At 46.1% G+C, this 17,804-nt stretch overlaps 1 protein-coding gene across 3 annotated transcripts in view; it reads left to right on the forward strand.

The window, feature by feature from the left end:
* Nucleotides 1-17,804, forward strand: part of KLHDC10 (kelch domain containing 10) — a 196,889-nt gene that overhangs the window by 108,848 nt on the left and 70,237 nt on the right. Inside the window, exon 2 of one of the 3 annotated variants that reach the window (XM_063926738.1) lies at nucleotides 5,990-6,112. The exons of the other annotated variants lie outside the window; for them this stretch is intronic. Within the exon in view, the coding sequence (XP_063782808.1) occupies nucleotides 5,990-6,112 (123 nt within the window). The remainder of the gene's footprint in view (nucleotides 1-5,989; nucleotides 6,113-17,804) is intronic. 3 annotated transcript variants of the gene reach the window in all.

Consider the following 17,804-nt stretch of genomic DNA (forward strand, 5'->3'; position numbering starts at 1 on the left):
TCCAGGTGGATTTATAAACTGGGAACACTGTCACCCGGGGGTCTTAATGAGAATCTGGGATTACAGTGTTTCCTTTAAATTACTATCATCCTTTTTAGTATCCATCAGTTATTCCCTTTAATATTTCATGTACCTCCCTTATGTATATTTTTGTATTGCAGATTTATTGGTTTAAGCCTGTACAGGCTTATGTCATTGCCGCTATAGATCCTCATCATTAGTATGTACACTTTTGTGTTTGTTTTTATTGTTTGTGTAACAACATATGTTTATGTATTGATTGTTTCTCTGACGTCCTAGTGGATGCTGGGAACTCCGTAAGGACCATGGGGAATAGCGGGCTCCGAAGGAGGCTGGGCACTCTAGAAAGATCTTAGACTACCTGGTGTGCACTGGCTCCTCCCACCATGACCCTCCTCCAAGCCTCAGTTAGATTTCGTGCCCGGCCGAGGTTGCATGCACACTAGGGGCTCTCCTGAGCTCTTAGAAAGTTATAGTCTTAGAATTTGTTATTTTCAGTGAGACCTGCTGGCAACAGGCTCACTGCAGCGAGGGACTAAGGGGAGAAGAAGCGAACTCGCCTGCTTGCAGCCGGATTGGGCTTCTTAGGCTACTGGACACCATTAGCTCCAGAGGGATCGACCGCAGGCCCAGCCTTGATGTTCGGTCCCGGAGCCGCGCCGCCGTCCCCCTTACAGAGCCAGAAGCAAGAAGATGGTCCGGAAAATCGGCGGCATGAAGACATCCTGTCTTCACCAAGGTAGCGCACAGCACTGCAGCTGTGCGCCATTGCTCCTCATACACACTTCACACTCCGGTCACTGAGGGTGCAGGGCGCTGGGGGGGGGCGCCCTGAGGCAGCAATAAAAACACCTTGGCTGGCTAAAATACCTCAATATATAGCCCCTGGGGCTATATATGAGGTAAATACCCCTGCCAGAATCCCATAAAAAGCAGGAGAATACGCCGCGAAAAAGGGGCGGAGCCTATCTCCTCAGCACACTGGCGCCATTTTTCCCTCACAGCTCGGCTGGAAGGAAGCTCCCTGGCTCTTCCCTGCAATTCTACAGTACAGTAAGAGGGAAAAGAGAGGGGGGGCATTAAAATTGGCACTGTATACAGTATATTATATTGAAAAGCAGCTATTAGGGACATAACTCAGTTAGTCCCTGTATATATATAACGCTCTGGTGTGTGCTGGCATACTCTTACTCTGTCCCCCCAAAGGGCTTTTGTGGGTCCTGTCCTCTGTTGGAGCATTCCCTGTGTGTGTGGAGTGTGTCGGTACGGCTGTGTCGACATGTTTGAGGAGGATAATGATGTGGAGGGGGAGCAGATGCCTTTAGCAGGGATGTCACCCCCTGGGGGTCAGACACCTGAGTGGATGGTATTATGGCAGGAAATGAGTGCACGTATAGACTCCTTACATAAAAAATTTGACGACATGCCGACTGTGGGACAGCCGAGTCTTCAGCTCGTGCCTGTCCAGGTGTCTCAAAAGTCATCAGGGGCTCTGAAACGCCCGCTATCTCAGGTGGCACAAGTAGATGTCGACACGGATACTGACACCAGTGTCGACGACGACGAGTCAAATGTAATGCCCGTTAAGGCCATTCACTGCATGATTGAGGCAATAAAAGAGGTGTTAAATATTTCTGATTTACATCCAGGTACCACAAAAAAGGGTATTATGTTTGGGGAGAAAAAACTACCTGTAGTTTTTCCCCCGTCAGATGAATTAAATGAAGTGTGTGAAGAAGCGTGGGCTTCCCCTGATAAGAAATTGTTAATTCCTAAGAAGCTACTAATGGCGTTCCCTTTCCCGCCAGAGGATAGGTTACGTTGGGAAACACCCCCGAAGGTGGATAAAGCGCTCACACGTTTGTCTAAAAAGGTGGCACTACCGTCCCAGGATACGGCCGCCCTTAAGGAACCTGTTGATAGAAAGCAGGAGGCGATCCTGAAGTCTGTATATACACACTCAGGCATTATACTCAGACCAGCTATTGCGTCAGCATGGATGTGCAGTGCTGCCGCTGCATGGTCAGAAACTGTCAGAAGATATTGACACGTTAGACAGAGACACGATCCTGCTAACGATTGACCATATCAAAGACTCAGTCTTATACATGAGAGATGCACAGAGGGAAATCTGTCGGCTGGCATCTAAAGTAAGTGCATTATCCATCTCTGCTAGGAGATGCTTATGGACTCGCCAGTGGACTGGAGATGCAGATTCCAAAAGGCACATGGAAGTTTTGCCTTATAAGGGGGAGGAATTATTTGGGGATGGTCTCTCCGACCTAGTTTCCACAGCAACGTCTGGGAAGTCAGCATTTTTACCCCATGTCCCCTCACAGCCTAAGAAGGCGCCATTTTATCAGGTTCAGTCCTTTCGGTCCCAGAAAAACAAGCGGGGAAAAGGAGGGTCTTTTCTGTCAAGAGGCAGAGGCAGGGGAAAAAGGCTGCAGCAAACAGCAGGTTCCCAGGAACAAAAGTCCTCCCCCGCTTCCTCTTCCAAGTCCGCCGCATGACGGTGGGGCTTCACAGGCGGAGCCAGGTACGGTGGGGGCCCGCCTCAGGAATTTCAGCGATCAGTGGGCTCGCTCACAGGTGGATCCCTGGATCCTTCAATTAGTATCTCAGGGATACAGGCTGGAATTCGAGGCGAATCCACCCCGCCGTTTCCTAAAATCCGCCTTGCCGATTGCTCCCTCAGACAGGGAGGCGGTGCTAGCAGCGATTCACAAGCTGTATTCCCAGCAGGTGATAATCAAGGTACCCCTACTTCAACAAGGCCGGGGTTACTATTCCACACTATTTGTGGTGCCGAAACCGGACGGTTCGGTGAGACCCATTTTAAATTTGAAATCCTTGAACACATACATAAAAAAATTCAAGTTCAAGATGGAATCGATCAGGGCGGTTATTGCAAGCCTGGACGAGGGGGATTACATGGTATCCCTGGACATCAAGGATGCTTACCTGCATGTCCCCATTTACAATTCTCACCAGGAGTACCTCAGATTTGTGGTACAGGATTGCCATTACCAATTCCAGACGCTGCCGTTTGGATTCTCCACGGCACCGAGGGTATTTACAAAGGTTATGGCGGAAATGATGATACTCCTTCGAAAAAAGGGAGTTTTAATTATCCCATACTTGGACGATCTCCTAATAAAGGCACGATCCAAGGAACAGTTGTTAGTGGGAGTAGCACTATCTCAGGAAGTGCTGGGCCAGCACGGTTGGATTCTGAATATCCCAAAGTCACAGCTGGTCCCCACGACACGTCTAATGTTCCTGGGAATGATTCTGGACACGGCCCAGAAAAAAGTGTTTCTCCCGTTGGAGAAAGCCAGGGAGTTGTCTTCTCTAGTCAGAGACCTCCTAAAACCAAAACAGGTATCGGTGCATCACTGCACGCGGGTCCTGGGAAAGATGGTAGCTTCTTACGAAGCAATTCCATTCGGCAGGTTCCATGCCAGAATTTTTCAGTGGGACCTGTTGGACAAGTGGTCCGGATCGCATCTTCAGATGCATCGTTTAATAACCCTGTCTCCACGAACCAGGGTGTCTCTTCTGTGGTGGCTGCACAGTGCTCATCTTCTGGAGGGCCGCAGATTCGGCATACAGGACTGGGTCCTGGTGACCACGCATGCCAGCCTACGAGGCTGGGGGGCAGTCTCAAAGGGAAGAAATTTCCAAGGACTATGGTCAAGTCAGGAGACTGCCCTTCACATAAATATTCTGGAACTAAGGGCCATTTACAATGCCCTAAGTCAAGCAAAATCCCTGCTCCTACACCAGCCGGTGCTGATCCAGTCAGACAACATCACGGCAGTCGCCCATGTGAATCGACAGGGCGGCACAAGAAGCAGGACGGCGATGGCAGAAGCCACAAAAATTCTCAGATGGGCGGAGAATCATGTACTAGCACTGTCAGCAGTGTTCATCCCGGGAGTGGACAACTGGGAAGCAGACTTTCTCAGCAGGCACGACCTCCACCCGGGAGAGTGGGGACTTCATCCAGAAGTCTTCCAAATGATTGTAAATCAATGGGGTCGTCCACAGGTGGACATGATGGCGTCCCGCCTAAACAAAAAACTAGAGAAGTATTGCGCCAGGTCAAGAGACCCTCAGGCGATAGCTGTGGACGCTCTAGTGACACCGTGGGTGTACCGGTCAGTTTATGTGTTCCCTCCTCTACCTCTCATACCAAAGGTATTGAGAATAATAAGAAAGCGAGGAGTAAACACAATTCTCGTGGTTCCGGATTGGCCGAGAAGAGCGTGGTACCCGGAACTTCAAGAGATGATCTCACAGGACCCGTGGTCTCTGCCGCTCAGACAGGACCTGCTGCAGCAGGGCCCCTTTCTGTTCCAAGACTTACCGCGGCTGCGTTTGACGGCATGGCGGTTGAACGCCGGATCCTGAAGGAAAAGGGCATTCCGGAGGAAGTCATTCCTACGCTTATTAAAGCCAGGAAAGAGGTCACAGCAACTCATTATCACCGCATATGGCGGAGGTATGTTGCATGGTGTGAGGCCGAAAAGGCCCCAACGGAAGAATTTCAACTAGGTCGATTTCTGCATTTCCTGCAAGCAGGAGTGAATATGGGCCTAAAACTGGGCTCCATTAAGGTACAGATCTCGGCTCTGTCAATTTTCTTTCAGAAAGAACTAGCTTCAGTACCTGAAGTTCAGACATTTGTGAAAGGAGTGCTGCATATTCAGCCCCCATTTGTGCCTCCTGTGGCACCTTGGGATCTCAACGTGATGTTGAGTTTCTTAAAATCACATTGGTTTGAGCCACTAAAAACCGTTGATCTGAAATATCTCACGTGGAAAGTGGTCATGTTATTGGCCTTGGCTTCAGCCAGGCGAGTGTCAGAGTTGGCGGCTTTATCATGTAAAAGCCCTTATCTGATTTTCCATATGGATAGGGCAGAATTAAGGACTCGTCCCCAGTTTCTCCCTAAGGTGGTGTCAGCGTTTCACCTGAACCAGCCTATTGTGGTGCCTGCGGCTACTAAGGATTTGGAGGACTCCAAGTTGCTAGACGACGTCAGAGCCCTGAAAATATATGTTTCCAGGACGGCTGGAGTCAGAAAATCTGACTCGCTGTTTATCCTGTATGCACCCAACAAGCTGGGTGCTCCTGCTTCTAAGCAGACTATTGCTCATTGGATTTGTAGTACAATTCAGCTTGCACATACTGTGGCAGGCCTGCCACAGCCAAAATCTGTCAATGCCCATTCCACAAGGAAGGTGGGCTCATCTTGGGCGGCTGCCTGAGGGGTCTCGGCTTTACAACTTTGCCGAGCTGCTACTTGGTCAGGGGCAAACACGTTTGCAAAATTCTATAAATTTGATACCCTGGCTGAGGAGGACCTGGAGTTCTCTCATTCGGTGCTGCAGAGTCATCCGCACTCTCCCGCCCGTTTGGGAGCTTTGGTATAATCCCCATGGTCCTTACGGAGTTCCCAGCATCCACTAGGACGTCAGAGAAAATAAGAATTTACTCACCGGTAATTCTATTTCTCGTAGTCCGTAGTGGATGCTGGGCGCCCATCCCAAGTGCGGTTTATCTGCAATACTTGTACATAGTTATTGTTAACTAAATCGGGTTATTGTTGAGCCATCTGTTGAGAGGCTCTATTGTTTCATACTGTTAACTGTGTTTCATATCACGAGTTGTACGGTGTGATTGGTGTGGCTGGTATGAGTCTTACCCGGGATTCAAAATCCTTCCTTATTGTGTACGCTCGTCCGGGCACAGTACCTAACTGAGGCTTGGAGGAGGGTCATGGTGGGAGGAGCCAGTGCACACCAGGTAGTCTAAGATCTTTCTAGAGTGCCCAGCCTCCTTCGGAGCCCGCTATTCCCCATGGTCCTTACGGAGTTCCCAGCATCCACTACGGACTACGAGAAATAGAATTACCAGTGAGTAAATTCTTATTTTTTTGTTCCTCACTGCATCTCTGTAGGTGACCGAGGGGAGGCTTCGTTTGGTTGCCTAGGTTACTCGCCTGCGGCGCGCCGTGACGTCACTGGAGGGCGACGCGCAAGTGTGGCCGGACGGACTGGCGGGCGGCGGCGCCGCGTAGCAGGTGAGTGCGATCTGCATTAATGTTTGTCTTGTTCTCCCTATATAAGTATTGTCTTTTGTGTGTTGTGGCTTGTCTGGCCCTGAGGACGGGGTTTGGTCCCCGAAACATGTTGGCCCAATAAAGTATATTCTTTTTACGCTGTGAAGTCTGCATTGAGTGCCGCCCAAATTACCACTATTCTATATATATATATATATATATATATATCTATATATACATATATATATATATATATATATATATATATATATCTAATACACAAATGATGATATGGATCGGCACTCCCACATAAGTTCAACAATGCTCCGGTGCCCTCTTGCAACAAATGGTTTAGCAAAAGCAAAGAAAAAGGAAGCGGCACTCAGCGTCTTGAGAAGGCAATAAAGGGGCATGTGAGCCCCGAAATGTTGGACCTATGGTGTGATTTTGTATATACTTTATTGCCTTTTCAAGACGATGCGTGCCGCTTCCTCTTTCTTTGTTTTTGCTATATGTAGATAGAGATATAGAGAGATTCCTCTGGCTGGGTCCACAGGTTATCCACAGGATAACATTGGGATATGCCGGAGCGACAGCGGAAATGGCACCAAACGGTCACAAGCTTTCTGGCCTCCCAGGATGCATCGGGGCTTCACCATATAATCCCGCCCACTGACTCAGTCAAATCAGTTTTTTTGTTTGGTGCGGCAGGAGTCGGACCATGGTCACAGGGCTGCTGTTAATAGCAGCCTGAAGCTTTTATTATTTTATTTTTATAGTCTTACTATGTTTTTTTGAGTGACTCTTTTTTTTTTTTAACAGCGTCTTAAACGCATATTAGAAAGAGTCGCTCCAACAACTCCCCACCGGGTCGCAACAACTCTTACCTTCGCAGTACAGTGCTGTCTCGACGGGCGTTTGTGTCTCTGACACAGGTCCAGCAGACGTAACCAGGCTGTGGCCGGAGCATGGGGAGAAGGTAAGTCAATGGATTTCCTCTTACTAGGGGTTCCGGACACAGCTACACTGTATTGGAGGAGACTACAAACAGTGTGTTGATGCGCCGACCACTCTTAGGTGCGACAGCGCTATGCATTAGAGATCATAGGCGCCAGGACTAGGTTGAGGCCGCGATTCTTAGAGTTTAAGTCAACAGGGGGAATTAGACGCTCTCCTGGCCGCCCCTCCCCCAAGTTCATGACCAGTTTCCGCACGCCTCCCGTCCATGAACTAAATGACCTCACTCCTGTCTCAGACGCTACCACGAGGGTACTCGGTCGCAGCTTAGACGCTGCAGTTGTGTACACTAGAGTTGTCGCCTAGACTGAGTCGCAGGCCTTAGCGTCTGCATACACGTGGCATTCACTGAGCGTCTGTGTCCGTTAGTGATCGTCCGTGTGTCTCATCAGTTACTAGAACGGCAGTGTACACCAGTAGCGTCCGAATCCACTCAGCGTCTTGCAAGCGTATTTGATGGATATGGAAGTGTGGTGAGTCTCCCTGTATGCCACTCTATGGAGAAATGGGTTATACAGTACTAAAAATTCTCTCTACTTGTTAGTTTGAATTGTTAATTTTTGGTACATATTGCATATGAGACCTGTATATTACTGTTGTTTTCTGCATGATATGTCTGAAAAACTGGTTAAAAACAGAAATACAATTTTCCTACTTACTTGTAAGTTATTATGGTGGTGATTGTATTCTCATATGACAATGTTTAATGTTTTAACATGTGACTGACTGCTAGTATGTGTGCTGACTTTTATATGTTGTCAGTTCTGTTCTGAACCTCAATTCAGGTGCACGGTTGTGGTCAGATTGATCTCCCTTCTATATATTTATATATAGGTGATTTTCAGTCACAAATTGTTGATAATGCTGATTATCTTTACAGTAATAAAAGCTATACCTTAAACACACCGTAAATACACTTTAAACCTTTAGCCGCTGCGGCTGCTATACTTAATTCACACTACGCACCTTTTACGCTATTAGCGTAAAAGGGTTCCGTAGTGTACGGACTTTGCGTACACACGCTGCGCTGACGGTACAAAGTACTCTCAGCGCATACACACCCAGAGATACACTTTAAACCTTCTACAGCAATGCTATGCAATAATAGTACACTTTAAACCTGACTAAGGCAATGAGGACACAACACCAATTGTGATTTTACCGCTGGGTTTCCGACACCACAGTGGATTATTTCTGAAAGGGGGTTTATAATACAAAACAATATAACAGAGTAATGGCTACAGTCAATGTACATACGTGAGTGGATTCGCTTGCGCAACCCGGCCGGTCCCCGGTCATCTGATAGATAACTTTGTGAGTCTTGTGTGTGGCCAGGCTGCAGCAGGCTTCATTTATACAATTCTTCCAAAAGCAATACAATGGATACTGTAATCCCTTTGTCCATTGGACACAGGAATGCACTTTTACAGTACAGGAGAGGTCATAGGTTGATAGGAAAAGGTAGGCGATGTCTTTCTCAACTGCTCTTGTGGGTGGTCTCCTCTGGATTCCCGCCGCATACATAATATACAGTAAATACAGTTTATATCTATATTCTGCTTCTGAACATAACTATCCGCAGGAACATGCGATCTTCCGCAGATCAACACCGGAATGTTACCCTTAAAATACCCTACAGCTGGATACCAAATACCACCTTATAACCTTAGTCTATCCCCTCTTATCCTGTAATGGTGAATCCCTTTGTTCTGCAACCATTTAAACAGCTATAACTTTCTGATGTGGTGCAAGGAGACTATGTGTACATTGTGCACTATTTGGATTAAATATGTAATGTGTTCTGATGGCCCTCCATGCGTACACAAACTCTGCCGTAAATACCCATACCACGTGCCGATGCGCAGGACCGCGGGAGCGACCATACGCAAAGTGCGTACATGTGCACGCACTGCAGAACAAGTGCACGCGCAGTGGGCATGTGTGTGCAGTTTGTACGTGATGTGTGTTCTGTAATATTTTTCGACTTTGACATTGTGTAGTCATAAACAGAATATTACCATGTCTGTGAGCGGCAAAAGTGACGAGGAGAATTTATCAGGCACTCCTACATCCTTAACATGTTTATCTTGTAAAACAGGGTTAATTGGTATAGACCAGTTGGTCACTTATGAGGGGTTATGTGCGAACTGTTTTGCTTTTCAGCAAAGTAAAAAACAGGAATTGGTTCAACAACCAGCAGAACCACCATGGAATATGTTCGCACAGACTTTGTCTTCAATAGCGGACAGATTAACTCCGGCAGCGCCACCCCAGGGAATAGGTTACACTATTAACCCATACATGCAGCTCCCTTCCTATGGTTTGGTTCCAGTAGCCTCTACAAGTAACCAAGGTACAGGTAAGACTAAGACAGATACGTCTATGTTGCAGGCTACACAAGATGATCCAACAGATGATAATATAGTATATTCAGATACTCCGTATGATGATCAATCGCAGAGTTTCAGCTCAGAGGATGTAGCTGAACTTACTGATGCAATGAAGGCTATGCTCTCTTTGGAGGAAACAGCCGAAACAGTGTCAAAATCTAAAGCACCTATGTTTAAACGAACAAAAACAGTTATGACTGAATTCCCAGCGTCAGAGGATCTGACGGAAATGATGGAAGAATCCTGGACGACACCTAGTAAAAAAATATAAGATTCCAAAAAAATGGGATTCTTATTATCCATTTCCAGCTGCGGATTGTTCAAAAAGACAAGTTCCTCCTAAAGTAGATGCGCATGTACTGCGACTTGTGCATAAATCTACTTTTGCCATTGTCGTCTACCTCTTTAAATGATGTCACTGACAGAAGGGTAGATAGCTTCTTGAATAATATATTTTCTCTCTCAGGAGCAGTGGTAAGGCCTGCTATGGCCTCAGCCTGGATGGCAAGGGAAATGGTAGAATGGATGGAGCAACTAGAGAATGGCCTCTCCCGTCTTAATAGGGAGCAGGAGTATCATTTAGGCCGTTTAAGACAAGCTGCCCAATATTTGGAAGAAGCAGCAATTGATATGGGTACGATTGCGTCTAAAGCATCAGCCTTGACAGTAGCCGCTCGTAGAGCAGTTTGGCTATGCACTTGGAAAGCAGATGCTGAATCCAAGAAAGAATTGGAAGCATTGCCTTTCATTGGAAATATAGTGTTTGGGAAACAATTGTCAGATATTCTAGAATTGGAAGCTGAATCCAAAAAGGTCAGATTTCCGGCTAGTTATAACCCTAAGACTAGGGGTTCAAAGTTTCAGCCATTTCGATGGCAAGGCAAAGCAAAGGCTAAAGAGGAGTCTAAGCAACCCCAGTTCAATAGATCGACCAGGGGTAGGAAGCAATGGGCTAGTAGAAAGCCAGCTTCCAAGCCTGAACAGAAACCATCAGCCTGAAGATACACGTGCCTCCGCCTGGAGGATTCCAGGGTTGGGGGCCGACTCCTTCGTTTTGCACACATATGGCAACAGTCGACGACAGATGCTTGGGTGCAGAAGGTGGTATCTCGCGGGTATGGGTTCCCATTCAGGAGGCAGCCTCCTCAAAGATTTTTTTGCACCAGCCCGTCTCGTATAGAGTCGAAGGCCAATGCCCTGCAAGAAGCAGTTCAGAAATTGTAATTGTCCCACCACCCCCATCACAAAGGGGACAGTTTTTTTTACTCCAATCTATTTTTGATTCAGAAGCCAAATGGGTCATTCCGACCAATTCTCAATCTCAAAATGTTAAAACAAATACATTTAGATTCCAAGGTTCCACATGGAGACATTACGCTCCATAGTGTTGGCTATGGAACCGGGAGATTACATGGTATCTCTGGATATACAGGATGCTTACCTACATGTGCCTATAGCAAGGTCTCATCAATGTTACCTCAGGTTTGCCATCCTCCAGCAACATTTTCATTTCCAAGCCTTGCCCTTCGGGCTAGCAACAACACCCAGGGTGTTTACCAAAATTATGGTGGTGATGGCAGCTTATCTCCGCGAGCAGGGGATAAGAATATTTTCATACCTCGACGACCTGTTTATCCTAGCACATTCGTAGGAGTTACTTTTGAGCCATCTTCAACAGACAGTAGTTTGTCTACAGAGACACGGGTAGCTCATAAACTTGGAAAAGTCAACTCTGATTCCGTCCCAGCGGATGGTTCATCTGGGGGCCATATTGGATTCAGGTCTACAGAGTTTGCTTACAAGAGAAAAAGATAGTCAAGGTGCAGGTCATGACTCAGGAGGCGTTGCACACTCAGACAATGTCAGTCCAGGCAGCAATGCGACTGTTGAGTCTGGTATCAACCTTCGACGTGGTGGAATATGCACAATTCCACTCCAGAACACTACAGCACCTTATTCTGTCCAAATGGATTGGAAATCATCAGACAATAAAAAAGAAAATAATAAAGTTTATTTAAACGTAAAAAGGTCTCTAGCTTGGTGGCTACAGAGGGACCATTTAGACAAGGGGAGACCCTTTTGGATAAAGGAATGGCAAGTCCTGACAACAGATGCCAGTCTTCAAGGCTGGGGAGCGGTGCTCGAAAGCCTTTGGTTCCAGGGAAGCCTTTGGTTCCAGGGAAAATGGACCGTAAGGGAAAGTCGCCTGCCAATAAATCTTTTAGAAATAAGGGCCATATATATGGCTCTAGTTCAGGCAAAGGACAGTCTGCAAGGAAGACCAGTCCAGATCCGCTCAGACAATGCAACAGCAGTAGCATACCTCAATCATCAGGGAGCAACTCACAGCAAAAGATTGATGGAGGAAGTAACTCCCATACTAAGGTGGGCAGTACTCCATCTTCCAGCATTGTCAGCAGTGTTTGTTCCAGGTGTACTGAACTGGGAAGCGGATTTTCTCAGTCGACACACCATTCAGGAAACCGAATGGGCATTACACCCAGAAGTGTTTCAGACGATAGTGAACAGATGGGGTCTACCAGAAATAGACCTCATGGCGTCTCGTCTAAACAACAAAGTTCCGAGGTACGGATCAAGAACAAAGGATCCCGGAGTGGTTCTTGTAGACGCATTGTCAGTAAAATGGATATTTCATCTGGCATATCTGTTCCCTCCAATCTCTCTGTTACCCAGAGTAGTGAGAAAAATAAAGCAAGCAAAGGGAGCCATAATTCTAATAGCTCCAGCTTGGCCAAGAAGGCATTGGTACAGAGATCTACTAAGGATGTTAGTGGAAGCACCAGTACTGATCCCTCAACGTCCAGATCTGCTAATGCAGGGTCCTTGTTGTCACAGCCATTTGGATCGTCTGTCTTTGACGGCGTGGCTGTTGAAACCTCTATCCTAGAAGCTAGAGGATTTTCAAAGCAAGTAATTCAAACTATGCTTAGAGCAAGAAAACCTTCTTCAGCTCGTATTTATCATCGAATATGGCAAGCCTATATTTATTGGTGTAGAGAAAAAAGTTTGAATCCAAGATCTCAAAGTATCCAGGATTTTGGATTTTCTTCAAGCAGGATTGGATAAGGGTTTGAAAGTAGCTTCCTTGAAAGTTCAAGTTTCAGCGAAAGATTGCTGACTTACAGGATGTGTGTACTTTCAGGGAGTTGTACACATTCAACCTCCATTTGTTCCTCCTGCAGCTCCCTGGGATTTGAATCTAGTTCTTAAATTCCTTCAGGGACCTCCGTTTGAACCACTTAAGAGAACAGGGGGGTAATTCCAAGTTGATCGCAGCAGGAATTTTGTTAGCAGTTGGGCAAAACCATGTGCACTGCAGGGGAGGCATATTTAACATGTGCAGAGAGAGTTAGATTTGGGTGTGGTGTGTTCAATCTGCAATCTACTTTGCAGTGTAAAAATAAAGCAGCCAGTATTTACCCTGCACAGAAACAAAATAACCCACCAAAATCTAACTCTTTCTGCACATGTTATATCTGCCTCCCCTGCAGTGCACATGGTTTTGCCCAACTGCTAACAAAATTCCTGCTGCGATCAACTTGGAATTACCCCCAGATCTTAAATGGTTAACGGCTAAAGTACACTTTCTACTGGCAATAGCCTCAGCTAGTAGAGCAGGCATTCCCAACCACGGTCCTCAAGGCACACCAACAGTGCAGGTTTTAGTGATATCCAGGCTGCAGCACAGATGGTTGAATCAAAATAACCGAGTTACTAATTATGTCACCTGTGCTGAAGCCTGGATATCACTAAAACCTGCACTGTTGGTGTGCCTTGAGGACCGTGGTTGGGAATGCCTGTAGTAGAGTATCAGATTTAGGAGCACTGTCGTGTAAGTCTCCTTTCCGAAGTTTTTTTTCCATATAAAGCAGTTCTCAGAACTAGATCTGGTTATCTTCCGAAGGTGGTTTCAAAGTTTCACCTTAACGAAGAGATTGTAGTCCCAGCTTTTCAGGTATCGGGACTTTCTGCAGGAGAAGCGTCGCTGGACGTAGTCCGAGCATTAAGAATCTACATAGATCGTACTAGTGCCATCAGAAAAACAGATTCTCTCTTCATCCTCTGATTTCATAGAAGAGGATGGCCTGCTAGTAAACAGACACTGGCAAGATGGCTCCGAATGGTAATATCAGAAGCTTATTCTCGTGCAGATCTCCCTACTCCGGCTAATGTCTCTGCTCACTCTACACGTAAGGTAGGTCCTTCATGGGCAGCACAACATGGTGCTTCAGCAGAACAGATTTGTAAGGCAGCCACATGGTCTTCTATAAACACATTTATCAGACATTATGCCTTGGATACTTTTGCCTCTCATGACGCAGAATTCGGGCGAAAGGTTCTCCTGTGTAATCAGGAGCGTCCCCACCACTAAAACTGGCTTTGGGAATCCCAATGTTATCCTGTGGATAACCTGTGGACCCAGCCAGAGAAATATACGTTATGATAAGAACTTACCGTTGATGACGTGATTTCTCTTATGTCCACAGGGGTCCCACCCTGACGCACCTGATTTGAGGATCTTTACAATCACTAAACCTCTTCCCTTTTGCATGGAAGGGTGTGCATGTGTGTTCTTATCGCCTGAATAGGTTTCTACCTGATGCTCCTGCCTAATTGCTGTGGAAAGAACTGATTTGACTGAGTCAGTGAGCGGGATATGGTGAAGCCCCGATGCATCCTGGGAGGCCAGAAAGCGTGTGACCGTTTGGTGCCATTTCCGCTGTCGCTCCGGCATATCCCGATGTTATCCTGTGGATACCTGTGGACATGAGAGAAATCACGTTATCAACGGTAAGTTCTTGACCATAACGTGTGTGTGTGTGTGTATATGTATATATATGTGTATATATATATATATATATGTGTGTGTATGTATGTGTGTGTGTATATATATATATATATAGATAGATAGATAGATATATAGATATAGAGAGAGATTGGCATATGTAATATGTATTGCAGCGGATATTTTAATTTTTAATGAAAATAACCACCGCTATGTATGTAGGGAATCTCGCAGGGATATCGATGGCCTCTTTCCCTGCGAGTTACTTCCCCGTATTTGGAGTAGTTTTTCATGTTTGTGAACTAGTCCGCCGGGGGGATCTGACACTGTGCACGTTTCCGCTATAATGGTCGGTGAATGTTCTCTCTGCCGCTACTGTTTCTCCGTAGGCTAAAAGGAGTTTACACCATCTGAAGTTGTCCCCAATGATAATGATAGGCACTGCAATCTGTTGTGTTAATTGGCATTCTTCAAGAGATTTATGTGAAATCTCCTGCATTATTCGATTAGTATATAGCCTTCAAACATAAAATTATGCAGAAACTTCATTTTATGGAAAAAAAAAAAGCTTGATACATAAGCCCCATAAAGTGCGATCTTGGGGGCAACTTAATAATGTTTAGGAGCTGGCCACTAGATGGCACCAGATGGCAGTAATACAATTGTTCTGGCGCTTGGGCGTGATCACCGCCCACACCGACATTTCTGCTCACTGCCTCATGAAGGGGCAAGTGGATATGGGCGAAGACTGAAAAGTTACTATTCTTGCTGCCTTCAATCGGAGCAGCAGTTGAGTTGCTCTGATTACTTTACTTTGGATGCCAAAAAAACATTAATCATAGTCCACACATATTTTCTCTCTTCACTTTCCCATCCTTCTGACCCCAGATGAACATTGCTGTGTGACCATATCATAAAGCCCCACTAAGAACCTTTGCAATCTGGTGGACCATTATGCAATCTATAACACCTATCCTTGTGTGTCACTGCCTAGTTCCCTTTAGATTGTAAGCTTACGAGCAGGGCCTTCCTACCTCTGACTTTTATTACCCAGTTATGTTTTATCACTATTGTTTCCATTTTTAAAGCGCAACTGAATTTTCTGCGCTATATAGCAGTCCGTGACTATATTTGTGTGCAGTCATCTGCCATCCACACGAATAAGCCATCACCTTCTAAACCACTGTTTACAAATTCCTTTTATTCTTTTTATTTAGCATCCACGTTGCCAAACTAGTAACGGATACTGTTTATAGGTTTATAAAATGTGTTATGTAAATTATATCTATACGTACATTTGATGACAAATAATTTTACAACTTGCATGTGTAAGCCATTTCTTCCCCCGTAAGACTCCTTTAACTATAGAAAAATAACCTAAACTAAAAAATAATAGCAGAAATAAAAAATAATAAAACAAAATCTATCCCCGACACACTTTATGCACACAGTGAAGTGATTGCATATCATGTGTGTGAGAATACCCACTGGCTCAACCTCTATTCTTCTGAGTGTTATACTAGGCCAATTAGGAATAATTTGTTACAAGGTCTTAGTGATAGGGACCTACATTTCCAGTCTAATGCATGACTTTTCCCGGTATGAACAGTAGAAACTGCTTGGGGTTGTAATGCTGGCGGTCAGCATTCCGACCACGGGATCCCGGGCGCCAGAATGCTGGCGATTTGCCGGCATTTCGGTTGCCTGGCTATGTAAGCGTTCAGGGTCCCGGCGTCTGTAGCCTGACCGCCGGGATCCTGACCACTGGTAAAGCAACTACATCCTGTAGAAACATGATACAAAATTATCAGGTGTGATCTCACAAATCTAAACCCCCCCCCCCCCCCAAACACCCCAAAAAAATTATTAAACCGCATTGCTATATCAAAGAGTAATGCTATATCAAAGAGTAATTACTTCAAAGTATGAGCCTGCTCTGGAAGTCTATGTAATCGATGCAGGAGGTGATTTACGGTAGTATTGCACAGAAAAGCATAATATGGACCAAGGTTGCTCAGTTCCAATTGTGTCTGGCAGAGTTTCTTTATGTAGTCTAATCACAATACTTCACCATATCTTCCTTATATAGAGGCGCTGATAGGACCATGTTGTTCCCGATATTTGTGTCTCAGACATAGGGGTATATTCAATAAGAGTCGGATCCATTCCGACATGCAGTTGTCTGAATAGATCCGACAACCCCTTTTTCAATGGACGGCCAAATCCGACTGTCGGATTTGGCCGTACACAGGGTCCTGTCAGGCCACTGCTGTCAGCGGCTGTGGATGCGCTGACAGCAGCGGCTAAGGTAGCAGAGATCGGCGGCCGTGAGCGGGAGGGGCAAGCTGCGGGGGACGTGTGGAGCGGCGGCGTGAGGCGCTGCAGAAAGAGAGGTGCGTCGGGAGGAGCAGAGATCGGCGGCTGGCGGGAGGGGCTGGCAGCAAGGGAACATGTCTGCAGTGGCGGGGGGAGGCGCTGCAGGGAGAGAGGTGCCTGGCCGGGGACAGCCAGGCACCTCTCTCCCTGCAGCTCCTCCCCACAGCCAGCTCCCCCCGCCGGCCGCCGATCTCTGCTCCCCAGCCGCCCGCATCACCGCTCCTCTCCTAACCTCAATCCGTTTGTCGGAAAGGGGGCCAAAACCTGTCTGATTTGGCCCCATATCCGACAGAAGCACGTGGATCGGCGTCTATTCCGCCGATCCACGTGTTTTCCGACCAGTCGGGAATTCCCGACTTGTTGGAAAAAATCAGCCCCTATTGAATAGGTCGGAACACCTTCCGACTTATTTCTGTCTGGATGCAACTGTCTTTCCAACAAGAAGGCAGCTTCCGACAGTTATTGAATATGCCCCATAATCTGTAAATGACAGTGGATTTGTGTAGGTCATATATTTCTACAAATAGGCTGACCATATTATCCCTTTAACCTGGGACACTCATGAATTACACAGGTTCTGTGGCTGCTTAAAACCAGGTGAAATGCAGGCTTGTAGTCAGCCAGCCACAGAACCTGTGTAATTCATGATTGTCCCAGGTAAAAGGGATAATATGGTCAGCCTACTACAAAGAAAGATCCCTCAAATTTTTTTTACTTGGAGACAAAAATAGCTGTCAGTGATCACAGGGTACATACTGTAGGGTTATCAGTGTATTTGCTTCTTCTCCGTTTTTACCATTTCGTATTTCATCCCTAACTAAACACTGTAATGACTTGCACACTGCTTCTGAGTAACCCTGTGGGGTGAGCCCCCTGTATTCACTTATAACATACCACAGAATATAATATGCTTACATAGAAACAACTGAAGAAATACTGCATAAAGGGACTTATTCAGAGTTGCTAGCAAACCAAAAAAGTTAGCAATTGGGCAAAACCATGCTGCACTGCGGGTGGGGCAGATGTAACATGTGCAGAGAGAGTTAGATTTGGGTGGGTTATTTTGTTTCTGTGTCTGGTTAATACTGACTGCTGTATTTCTACACTGCAATTTAGATTTCTG

Source organism: Pseudophryne corroboree, chromosome 6 (genome assembly GCF_028390025.1).
Source record: "Pseudophryne corroboree isolate aPseCor3 chromosome 6, aPseCor3.hap2, whole genome shotgun sequence".
Classification (NCBI taxonomy): Eukaryota; Metazoa; Chordata; class Amphibia; order Anura; family Myobatrachidae; genus Pseudophryne; species Pseudophryne corroboree.